The sequence below is a fragment of the Rhinolophus ferrumequinum genome, chromosome 17 (assembly GCF_004115265.2).
Source record: "Rhinolophus ferrumequinum isolate MPI-CBG mRhiFer1 chromosome 17, mRhiFer1_v1.p, whole genome shotgun sequence".
Taxonomy (NCBI): Eukaryota; Metazoa; Chordata; class Mammalia; order Chiroptera; family Rhinolophidae; genus Rhinolophus; species Rhinolophus ferrumequinum.
Genome location: NC_046300.1, coordinates 39,653,502 through 39,666,246, shown reverse-complemented (window position 1 = coordinate 39,666,246; position 12,745 = coordinate 39,653,502). Strand labels below are relative to the sequence as shown.

The window sequence follows — 12,745 nt, the reverse complement described above, 5'->3', positions numbered from 1 at the left end:
TGTCTCTGTGTCCCCTGCAGAGCCCTCTTTGGACATCACAGCCTTGGCATTCAGCAGTTTGACCTGTTTTCTCACCATCACCGCCAGCTTGGCATGGGCTCAGGACCCCGTCACATTCACTCTTCCAGGGCAGGCCTCTGTAAAACGGCTAGAGTTTGGGTTCAACTGGGGTCAAGAAGACAGAAGAAATAAGAAGTGTCTGGGGAGGGAATCACATTCCGGCCTTCTGAGGGTCTGGGGACAGACCAGCCAGGTTGAGAGAAGAAGCCCCCTCGGCCCCCTCCCCAAAGAGCATTTCATAAACAGCTGAAGGACTGAACGACAAACTTTATTAGAAACGCTCCTCATTCATCAGTCAAATTCACATTAAAGTGGGGGGAGGCAGTGCCGTCTGGGGCTCTGGGATTCCACTGCTGTGACAATTTCCAGTTAAAAATGAGTCTGGGCAGAGAGCATTGGAAACACGTGAGAGATGCCCAACAGAGGTGGTGGTGGCAGCAGCAGCATGGCAGGCCCAGGCTCGGAGTGGGCGGAGAAGGCGCCTCCCACATCCACCCTTCCAGTTACAAGGCTGCCCCTCGGGGGTCCCAAGCTGATAAGTAAACAGCATATCACACACACATTTGAAACAGAAACAAACTCGCCCAGTAAAGTGAAAAAATAATTCACTCAAATAAAGCTTTGTGGCAACCAGGCTGCATCCTGAGTGGACAGTTGCCTAGAGACCCCAAGAAGGCTGCCCAGGCCAAGGACATCATCCACTTGGGTGTCACATGACCCCCCCCCCCGCCCCCCCATTAGCACCTCTGGACTAAGTACTGCCCTCACTCACCATACTCCTCTTTTAAAATGCAACACTACTTAAAATCATAATGAAGGAAACACTCTGTCCCTGGGGTGATTAGTCAGACTCAGCTTCCCTGAATAGAGGTGCCTGGGGCAAACAGAGACGGTGCGCAGGGGTGGGGAAGGAGGTGGGCAGGGGTGGGGAAGAAGGGCACGTTAGAGGGATAAGTAAACGACTTTCAGAGAGGTAAGCTGGAAGGTGTTTAAACACTGCTCTGTCCACTTGCCAGTTCTTGTCTCCTCGGGCATCCCTGGGGAATCGTCTTTTAAAGGGGCACAGAGTCCTAAAGTGTCGTGACAATCCCACTGCCCTGGCAAGGGGTGGGGGCCCAAAGGGGCACGGCATCAAGCTGCTGTCATCATTCATTATTCAGAGGCAATTTTCTCCTGGAGCTGGCCAGTTCTCCCTGGCCCTGTCTGCACCAGGCACACAACAGGAAGTCTCCTGCCCCAGTGTTTTATTCATTCTCTCGAATATAGAAACAGGCTCTCTGATCAATACCGGTGGCTGCTGTGTCCTGGTGGGCAGGCAGGACGTCTTCTGGGAGCAGACTCCAGGCTCCTCGTAGCTTCCAAGGAGGTGTCTAATGTGGGAGAGCTGCTTTGAAGGCAGCAAATACTGTTGGCAACAGACATTCATTTTTAAAGTTGGGAACATGTCCTTGCCTTTCAAAAAACTGAAAGTTCTGGGGAAACGCAGTAAGGAGGAAGACTCCTTCCTGAATGTACTCTGTGTGACGGTAAAATGAAAGGCTGGGCCAGTGAGGGTGCCCACTGCAGCCCTTCAGCACCCCCAACCCAGCTCACTGGTACTGCAGATAGTTTTTGAGAGACTGAGGCAGGGGCAGCGAGCTGATGTCCTGCAGGCGTTGGCGGCCCAGGGCCAGGCGGATCGATCTCCGGCACAGGTCCATCAGGGGCAGGGGCTCAGCTGCAAAGAGAGGGAAGAGGATTAGAATCTCGCCAATGCCTTCCTCACACCTTTCTCCCACCCACCCACCCACTGCACGCTGCCGGCCTACCAGCTCCTCTGAGCTGAACTTTAGGGCCCAGGGCTCCTCCTCTGAGAAGCTCTCTTGGGTTATACTAGGCTTGGAGCGGTGTTTTTCAAACTGTGGAATGCAGCTGATTAGACTAAAGAATCGTGAAGTCAATGCAGTGGGTGACCAGCAATTTTAAAAAACAAGAAAGAGAAAATGGAGCGCAATGCCCATAGTGAGGATATATATTGTCCCAAGAAAGTTTTGTTTCTGATGTAGGTGCTTAGTGTGTCTCAGTGTAAAAAAGGCTTCTTTCTCACTACTGGTCTTGATAAAAATGAGAATGGCTGACCTAGGGGGACCTGAATGCGGCTTCATTTTAGAAACAGGTTAGGTTCAGAGAGGCTGTTTTAAGTGACTCTGAACCCTCAAACTTCTCCTGTAGCCTTCTTTGATGGTCCGCAGAGGGATACACTTTCTTCTAAAACTCAGTTCTGGACAAATTCACATATTAAAATCCATAAACCATGGAACCTCTGGAATTAAGACTGAGTCTAACTAGGTTGGTTGCAGACACACTTATTAAACTCTTATTCTCTTCCAAGTCCTCTGATCAAACACAGGGAGACAGACATGGCTAAGCCAAGACCAGAGACAGCCCTGGAAGTGGAGAAAAACGGGAGGGCTGAGAGTTTCTACAGGTGAATAATGAGAGGGTAATATATGCAATAATTCCTAAATGCACAGGAACAGATCCTAGCAGTACCTGCAGGGAAGGGATGTTTGAAAGCTTCAAGAGAAGATATGTGAATGGGGTTTTGAAGGGTGAATAGGAACTTTATGTGAGTTGAGAAAGGTGTTCTAGGCAGAGAGCACAGGCATAAACCAGGACAGGATGGGAGATCTGGAGAGAGAGGGACGCTTCTGGTCATTGCATCGGGAATGAGATGACAGTGGTCACATGCCGTCTCAGACAGCTGGTACAGGCCCAGTTTCCCCAAGGCTACAGGAACATACTAGAGGCCTAAAGCTGCGCCTCAACACTTTTTTTTTTTTTTGGTAACAGAACAAGTGATATTTTAAAAGCTTTCTATAATGTGCTAAGATACAATAAAATTGTAAGTGGCAAGTACTCACAGAGTTGAGATAGGAATAATATCACAAGGGGTGGGAAGGTGGCCAACAATGTGTTTTATAGGAGTTTCCATTTGCTAGAACTGCAGAATTAATAAGGAGCGCCATTAAAAATAAAAGACTTGGCTGCTACGTGGGAAGCCGTGCACAAGAGAGTATCCAGCTCTCCTCCACTTGAGAGACCATGCGGTGGCGTATCTGCCTGCAGTGTTAGTGGCTTTAAACAAGGTCACCTCTGTATCCTCGTTTGGTCCTCATACAAACCCTCACTGTAGGCCGGGGCGGCCCGGGGAATCGCCTCTTTTCCAGGCCCAGAAGGCAGATCACTCACCCCCCAGTCACATGGTCACACACTTGACACCTCCTCACGGAGTCCCTATCTCTCGCTCAGCAACACCCCTGCGACCAACCGAGCTCTCTGCCTCCTATCCTCCCCCAGGCTCTGATCCCATCCTGCCTTTGCACTCCCTCCCCCAATCATGCCTCTGCAAACCCCCTGCCCTCCCCCACCCAACCCAAGTCCTCCCATCTTTGATATCTTGCTGGAAGCTGACTGCTCCACTGCAAGTTTCCACGATCTCCGTTTAGTTCCTACAGCACCAATGCTTGCTGCCGGACCACTGGATGCTGGGGAGAAAGAAAGCCAATGGTCCATATTGAATGAGCAATTGCGAGGCGATGTGAGAGATGAAGGGTAATTACCGTTACTCTTTACTGAAGGCTGACGCTGGCCAGGCACTGTGCTGAGCTCTTTATTTGTATCAACTCCCGGGATGTATGCACCCAACTCACATCACAACAACCTCTTGGGGTAGGAACTATTGTTGTTATCCCCATTTTAAGGAGGAAGAAAGGGAGACACAGAGAGGGTAAATCACTTGCCCAAGGACACACAGGTGGCAAGTGGCAAAGCCAGGAGTTGAACGCGGGCAACTGAAAGCTGCAAACTGTCTTCTATCTTAACGAAATTTTCTGAGCATCTGTTCTGGGCCTTTTGCTATGAGAGGTTCATCTCACTTAGATGTAATGGTGCCTGCTTCAGAGAAAAGGAAATGGAGGCTCAGACAGATGAAGAGGCTTGTCCAGAACCAAACAGCCCCAAAGTCTGCACTTGGAGCTGTATGCTGCCTCCCTTAAACATCAGGCAATCAAAGAAGGCTGCTTTAAGTGAGAAGTGAAAGGAGAGGATCACCTGTCTCCCAGGCTCACAGTCCATACACAGGCTCTTACTCTGGCTCCGACCACTTTCCAGCTCAGCACTGCCCCCCTCTCCTGCCATGAGGTATGCACCCACCTAAACTGGCTGCCCTGAAACCAAGAAGCCTTTTCTGCTCTCACCCCTACCCACCCCAGCGTGGACCCCCACCAGCTACAATCCCATCCTCATGTGTTTGGGGATCTCCAGGACTTTGGAGTTCCCAATTTAGAGCTCAGGTTCTGCCACCTATAAGTTGGTGAAGGTTCCTCTGAGCCTTTATGTCTTTATCTGTAAAGCAGAGCCACAACTCCCAGGTTTGCAGAGAGGATGAAAGGAAATGACAGGCACACAGTGCATCCTCTGGGGCACAGTACGTAGCGGGAGCTCAGGAAATGTTGGTCCCCACTCACAGTGTGTTGGCGGAACACCTGGGCACACTGTGCGCTGAACACATGGCACCGAGTACCACCACGGCGGGAAGCGCCCGCGTCCTCCAGTCAGACTAACTAGGCAAGGATTTTCAGTTTCATTCATTTAACAATGAATTGGTTACAAGGACACTGTGAACCTCCTAAAGGACATGACCCCGACTCATCTGTCTTAGGACCCACAGCCCCATCCTAGGCCTGTCACGGGGGCTGGCCCAGAAATAATCTATTAAATAGATGAATGAATGGACTTGCTCCGTTGGGCATCTCTTCTACAGCTGTTCCAAGCTATTGAAGTAAATGGCTCTTACGTGGCAGCATTTCTGTCCTACCTCCCCGCTGTCCCGTAAACCCCCATGAAAACCCCCTTAATTGACAAGAGTCTTGTGGTGAGAGTTAAATGAGTTAGAAAGGACGTAGCACAGTGCCCAGCATATAGTAGGTGTTCAATAAATGCCACTTCTAGCTATCTCCTTCCCATCCGGGTGTTTGTTTGGTTGCCCCTGGTGGGGAATTGCTCGGGGAGAGTTGTCAACAGCATAGACAAGCAGTTCCTTCTCTGATGGGCTTGCATTTTGTATCAGGAAAATTTTGAGCAGATGAACTTTGAGAATCATTGTCAAAGCTTAAGAGCTTTCTTACTGCTCTAGGCACATACTAGGTCCCCAGTGCCCAAGATGCTTACCCTTGTCACAATGCCCAGCTCCTTGTAAGTCCCCTGCTTAATTAGGAGCTGAAGACGAGAAGGAAAGACCACCTTTTTTTTTTTTTTTTTTTTTTTTTTTTTTTTAATTTATTGGGGTGACAATTGTTAGTAGAATTACATAGATTTCAGTTGTGCAATTCTGAATCACATCATCCATAAATCACACTGTGTGTTCACCACCCAGAGTCAGCTCCCCTTCCATCACCGTACATTTGATCCCCCTCACCCTCATCCCCCACCCCCCAACCCCCTTACGCTCTGGTAACCACCAAATTACGTTCCCCAGATTAATTTTCAAACCCCGTGGCCATCCTGTGGTCACCGACTGCCCTCCAATCCCCTCACCCTCCCCCCCACCCCCCACTCCCCCCGCCCATCTAGCAACGAGAAAGATAAGTTCCATATGATCTCACTTATTTGCGGATTCTAAAGAAAAGAATAAGTGAATGAACTAATCAGAAACTGTTTGGGAGACAATGAGGAAAAACTGAGGGTTGCTAGAAGACCACCTTTTATCTTTATTCCTCTACACTCATTGAATTCAATCTGGAGCCCAAACTCCAAAAGAAGAGAGAAAGGGGAGTGGGGTTCAGAGCACGTCTTTAGATCTCAGTGTGAAATACCAACCATCTCTCCTAATTTCTGATGACCGCATGGCCATCTCGCAGCGCACAGAGAGCCCTTGCCATACCCATGGAACTTCCAGAGCTCTGACGATGCCCACCCTGCCCTGGCTGGGGCCATCCCTCTGACTCCTCTTTCTCACCCCTCTTGGCTTTGGAACTTCTTAGAACTGCCACATGCCCCGGCTTAGAAATGACCTCCCTGATGGGAAGCAACACACAGAATTTTCCATGATGGAAGCTGTTCTCAGAAATATTTTCCAACCAAAGAAAAAAATTAAAAGGGAATCATTGTTCACAAAAGTGAATATCCAAGTGGCCAATAAATGTACGACATTGTGCTCAACTTCCTGAATCATCGGGGGCATGCAAGTTAACACCATAATGTGACTCTGAGATGTGCCAACCAGTATGGCTTGGCAACGAGACAATAACAAGCGCCGGTAAAGCTGTGGAGCAACTGGAACTCTCCTAATGCAGCAGGTGGGCAGGTAAACGGGCACGACCGCTTGGGAAACCGGAAGCACCTCCTAAGCTGAACCTATGGCCTGCGGTTTTACTCCTGGGTGTGCCCACGTGCACCAAAATGCACGTACACGAATGCTCATGCAGGCACCAAACTGCAAACAACAATTCAACTGTCCACCAACACGGGATGGATGTCTGAACAAATCGCGTGTCTTCACAGAGCTGAGTACTAATCTGCCAATGAAGAAACCACAGTTACATGGAACACACAGATGAATGAATCACTCAAACATAATTCTGAATGCAAGGAAAGTACATTTTGTGCGACTTCATCTGTATCGAGTTCAAAGGCAGTTTGATGAAGTTCGGGCAGTGGTGACATTGGGGGAGCAGTGATTGGGAGGGCCAGTACGGGTCGGTTCCTTGATTTGAACGCTGGCTATACCAGTGTGTTCCGTTTGTAAAAATCATCAAGCTGACTCACCTGAGATTTGTACACTTTCTGCATACATGTTATAGTTCGAAAACAAGTTTATATTTTAAAAAAGAAAAATTAGTCATGGACTGAGTCAGGAGTGCCTCAGTTCCCCGCTGTGTGGGTGTGGGTATAACACAAGCCAGTGGGGTCAGGGTGGGGGGAGGGGCTGGCTTGGCACCCAGCTCCTGCTCCCACCACCGGTGGGGCACAGCTGGCTCACCTTCTCAGAGCCATCCTTTTCTCATCTGTGAAGTGGGGTAGGACATCTCCATCACGTGTTGTGACGATGACATGACACAACATGCCCCTTGCCTCTTATTTCAAGCCATCAGCCCCAGAAGTACCTTTAAAAATGGTAACAATTTGCTTATTGTGCTTCTAAAAATGCCTCAGTACCTCATCCTAATTGTCACCCACGCTATGCTCTGGAGGGAGGAAGATTTATTGGAGCCAGGGCTGGGTGTCTGGTTCTGCGCTAAAAATAGCACAAGGCAATCCTTTCCAAAGTTCTCCAGTGACCTGAATTTTCCGTAATTCTCCATCACTAACCACCTGCATGACCCCAAGTAGGCCACAGAACTTCCCAGGACTCTGTTTTGCTGTCAGTAAAATGGGGGAGTTAGCTTTCTGGTTATGATGATCTGTGTCTGTGATGGAAACGAGTGGAGATCTTGGCACAGGGATTGGTGGCGTAAGCTGCTTCCCTGGGCTGCTCAAAGTCTCCTCGGCTTACAGCGGGGAGATGCTAAGACATGGGTCACTACCCTACCCCCTTCCTCGCATTTCTATTTTGAGACAAGATCAACATTTTAAGGTCAGGAGGTGAAATTCTTCTGCAACAGTTTTAGACAATGATCAGCAGATGGAGGAAGGTCTGAGTGACAGCCCTGAAATCTGAACTTACGTAGACCCGGGGACCATTTTGTTTGTTTTCAGGAAAAGAAAGGAGAAGACACATATTTAGGCAAGCACACACACACTTATGTGTCAGACACTGTGCTAATCACTTTTCCACAGCCTATGGCTTTGATGTCCGAAGATATTGAATTGCCTGCACGCCTCTGGGCATCTCCTCATGCGGTGCCTTCAGCTAGAACACCCTTCCCTGTACTGACTGCCAAGAGCCTGCCTCCTCTCTTAGGACACAAATCAAGTGTGGCCTCCTCCCCAGCGACTTGGGTCCTCTGCTCTCTGGTGTCAATCCTCTTAGTTAATGACACAGATGGACAAATATATCTGTGGGCTCTGTCATGGCCAACAAAGACCTCGGCTCCCATCTAGAAAGCATTTGGAATCTGGAGTTTTAGCAAGCTTTCACATTTCCCCAGAAAAAAAGGTTGTGATGACACCTGGGACACAGCAGCATCTTCAGATGACCTCGGTGCCAACAAGTGTCATCGGCACAGATGGTCCCCACAGCCCAGGGGGGGCCCGCATGTTTCCCTGGAATAGACAGTGATCAAGTCACTTCACGTGCAGAGGAGTGCTGCACAGCAAAATGGTCCTAAATAACGCATGGCCTTCCCTAGCAATGCTGCTGGGTGGGATGTGGGAAACCTCCAAAGGGGACAACCCACAACAGGGAGTCCTGGAAAATGCCACCTGAACTGTGGGGCTGCACTCAGGGGGCAGCCTGGGACCACATGCTTGTACCCCTCCCACCCAGCGTCTCCCTGAAATGACAGAACAGATGTGTATGCATGTGTGTGCGTGTGAAGGGCCTGAGAACAGTGCTGGAAAGCAAGAAAGGCAGCCGGCAGGCTAGACATTAGGGTAAACTCCAGGCAGATTGAAAGCATGCGGGATTGGAGGGTGGAGAAATCAGGCAGTGAGCTGGCAGCCCTATCTGCCAGGGGTGAACACGGCTCTCACTGAAGGCGCCCTGGAGAAACCCCAAGCTCAAGCAGTAAAGGGCAGACCAGGCATGGAGCGAACATCGGGGGAATCCCTTAAATGACAGTAATGCCAACACCCAGCCGAAGCCTGGGCTGCTCTCCGAATGAGGTGGGCAGCCTTGGGAGGCTCCTGGTCAATGCTGAGGTCCAACGGAGAAGCCGCATGCAGCCTGAGAAGCCCTTCACCACCGCAGACGTGGCCACAGTGGATAGCAGGAAGGGGAAGACACAGCTGCCCACCAGCTCCCAGACCCAGTACCTGACAGGAAAGTGTGTTCAGCAAAATAGTCTCACCCAAAGACCCCATGGTGCTCCCAGCCAACAGGGAGCTACGCTGCTGCAGAGCAGACAACAACTATATTTTCGTATGTGTTCAGTGGCTCTGAACGAAGAGCCTCTACTCATCCAGTCTGAAAGTTACTCAAGGAGGTACTTCAGCAAAATGAAAAAGGAATCCAAGAAATAGGATGGCACGAGCTTCCAGAAAAAGGGGAGAGTAAGTAGCACTCAGAAGTGAAGGAAGGTAGAATGAATGATAGAAGATCTATTAGATCTTCATGCTTGGAAGAGCTTCCTTGCAGTGGCCTTCGTTTCTCTGAAGTGCCATCACCCCACAATGCTCTGTGCCTCCTTACCCTAGCCCTCAGCTTTCCCACCACTCAAATCTCCCATTGTGCCCTGTGGAATGGCTACTCCACACACAGAAAAAGCGTGGCACAGGCCAGGCGGGCTTCCTGGGGGTGGTGGGCAGGAGTCCTTGATTCCTCCTGTCACATACAAAGCATCTCCATCTGCTTGTGAGAGAATTCAGCTCCTCGGTGGCTTGCACCACTTGCCTTGGTCCTCTCCCTCTGCTTGCTGCTGTTGTCTACTGACCTCTGGCCCCTGGTTTGTCAGAGCTCTGGCCTGGCCTCCCAGGTCCTCTCCCCGCACCCCTGCCCCGCCCCCCATGACAGAATCTTCCACAGGCACAGTCCTCTCATCTCTTAGGCTCTTGGTTCTGGACTGCATCACCCTCAGGGATACTCTCCTCCACCCAGTGACCCACGCCCTGGGCCACCCCATGGGTGTCATCATCACCCCCAAATGCCCATTCCAGTACCCTAGTCTCCGACCAATGGATCAACCAGTGCCTCCTCCACTGTGACCATATTTCACCGCTAGGTTTCAGAACCTTCTTTTTGCTCATCCCGTCAGCATTCCTTTTCTTCATCTTCCTTGTCACTCAGCTAAACAATTCACTATTTGCAGGGACAAAGGGCCTGGGGGCAGGCAGGCATGATGGGGTGGCCAGTGAGTGGCTGGGGGTGGTGGTGATGGTTTGCAGGGTTAGGCACGGGCAAATGAAATGGAACAGAAGCACCTTGAGTTCAGTTTATCTCTGTTCAGTCCGATTTCAGGGCCTCCTTTCCCTGAACCTGCCACACAGCGGAGTGCAAAGTGGCTGAGCAGCTGGTGGCCTTGGGCTCCAGCCAGTCTCGGCCACCAGCTGGCCTTGCCTTCCTTCTCAGGGCTTCAGAGTCTATTAGTGTGGCAAGTGGCTTGGCAAGAAGGCTCAGGGTCCTTTCCACCAGCTGACGTTTGGCAGAACAGAAATCCCATCTAATCCTGGCAGGGGAAGGACTTGGACTAGACCCAATCAGATTAGGTTAAAATGCACATGAAAAAGCATATGACAAGACCAGTGATGCCTGAGAGATAAATGTAAGGTGAGCCTTGGAGACCCAGGGCTGTGGCTCCCAAGCTTGTGGCACAAGCCAGGCGGGCTTCTTGTGGGAGGTGGTGCTGAGCCAGGCCCAGTGGAGCTCGCTGGCTCTATCCTGCCGTTATTATCAGGGGCAGGGCTGCTCTGAGGCTGCACTCAGCTTTACCAAGGGAGGTTCATTTCAGCCACAGGTTCATATGAGCGTGGTCAAACGAACAAGGCGTCTTGTTGACCTGAATACCTCATGCAAGTGTCTTCTGACCGGGGACTCTCTCTCTTCTGCTGGCCAAGGTCTCAGCAGGGCTGGAGCTGCCTATCCACTCACGTTGCTGCCGAAGCAAGATGGGTGTTAGCTATTGCCCTCTCCCATCTGTGAGGAAGAATAAATGGTTCCAGGCAGGCGTTGGAAACTCAGGCCTTCCTGGGGATTTGTGGCCTCAGCTCCTATTGGGCCTTCTTGACCTCTAAGCAGAGGCAGCCTGGAGCAACCTCTATGTGTTTTGGTTGGGGGAAAAGTGGGGAAATGGGAAGATGATCCGATCAGCTGTCCAGAGTCTGAGAGCCCAGGCTGGGGTGCAGGCAGCTGTACTGGAGAGGAGGAACCCCTCCCCTCCACCCTCAGCTCCACCCTAGTACAACTACAAGTCTGAGATGTCTTCATTGGCCCATTCTGCAGATGGGGAAAACAAGGCACGGAGAATGTCTCTGTTTTAATTCAAAGCTTCCCAAGGAGGGTTTTCGGGGACACTAGAATTCTAATATCCTTTTGTGGACTTTGAGGATAGAGTCTCGTCCACCTGGTGCTCATCACGTATGCATGTATACATCAAACTTCTGCTTACAAACTTGCTTTGCAGGACTTGAGCAAAGAGCTAGGCACACAGAACCTCCTGGGGCTACAGGCAGGACAGGGAGACCCAACTAAATGGTAGAGGCAAGAGAGGTCTGTGCTTAAAACAAGGAATTGTCAGGGGAGCTGTGAGAGCCAGGAAGAGCGGCATCTAGTCCAACCTGGAGGTGCCCAGGACGGCTTCCTGGAGGAGGCTGCAGCGAAGAGAATTTTTCGAGGATGAATGAGAGTTATCTCTACGGTGGGGTGACAAGGATGTTTATTGGCTCCAAAGGCATATCTCAAAGACACGTTCAAAGAAATTTCTCTTGTGTGACATTGGGAAAAGTTCATAGTTTTCTCAGATGACACTTTGAAGAAACCATAACAATTGTTGGAGAAAATCTACTCTGTTTAAAAAAAAAAAAAATCAGTGTTCTCACCTCACCGGGAACTGAGGCTGTACCCCAGGTACCTTAGCCAAGTGTGTGTGGTGTCCGGGAATGTTCGGGGCTGAAACCACACCATGCAACACCCTGGGCATCCCCCCGACACCGTGTACATCACTCTTCAAAGGAAAACATTTCTACAAAGGCACATCTCCCCTCCCACTTTCATATCCCGGAATTCTGACCAGAATGATCAATATTGGTATTCCTGAAGCCTGAGACATTTCGATTTTGGAGGGGAAACTAAAATGACTCTAGATATCTCAATTCAGTACGTCCTTAACGACTACTATTACCCAACTGAAGGCTGTTGTCACACCAACCTGCAGCCCGGCTCCAGTCTGGGACCCTAGTCAGCTAGCTACCAAAGTGTGGTCTGTGGACCAGCCGCTTCAGCTTGGCCTGGGAGCCCAGCAGAAATGCAGCACGTTGGGCCCCTCCCAGACCAACTGCGTCAGAACCAGCATTTGAGCGAGATCCCAGCGATTCTAATACACCAGTCTGCAGACCTACTCCATGGGGTTACTCCCCACACCCTGACACGCTGCAGGGACACCAACCACTTCCTGTTCCTCCCCACCGCTGTGCTTTTCCGACGGGATTCCCATCCAGGGGGCCATATCCCAGGCTCCCAAGCCCAGACCTTCAGACACACTCATCGTGCCCCCTGCTACCGTCCAAGCCCGCCCCACCTCCAAGCCCCTCCATGTCTCCCTTGCAAACATCTCTGTTCCATCCTGACTTTGTGTCTTCATGACCAGCCCTCTAGTCACTTCCTGACTCCACCATGAAGAGCAGCTTCCTGAGGGGCTCCCTGCCTGCACCGGCCCTGTCCAGCACAGCTCACACCCTCTGTTGGGGAGCCTCCCCCTGCCCTCAACACGCCCCTCCCAGCAGAGGCCTTGGAGTGGTTCTCGTCATTATGGGGATGCAGCAGGCTTTGGGACAACCTACGTGGAAATATTCTGTCATGTTGTCAGACATCGTCGTCTAATTTTCGGTTCAG

General features: G+C 50.7%; 1 protein-coding gene across 1 annotated transcript in view; it reads right to left on the bottom strand.

Moving 5' to 3' along the window:
- Nucleotides 1–319: 319 nt before the first annotated feature.
- The window catches only part of SPSB4 (splA/ryanodine receptor domain and SOCS box containing 4), a 76,094-nt gene continuing 63,668 nt past the window's right edge, over nucleotides 320–12,745 (bottom strand). Inside the window, exon 3 of the mRNA XM_033131527.1 lies at nucleotides 320–1,777. Coding sequence (XP_032987418.1) covers nucleotides 1,650–1,777 — 128 coding nt within the window. The 3' untranslated portion in view covers nucleotides 320–1,649. The remainder of the gene's footprint in view (nucleotides 1,778–12,745) is intronic.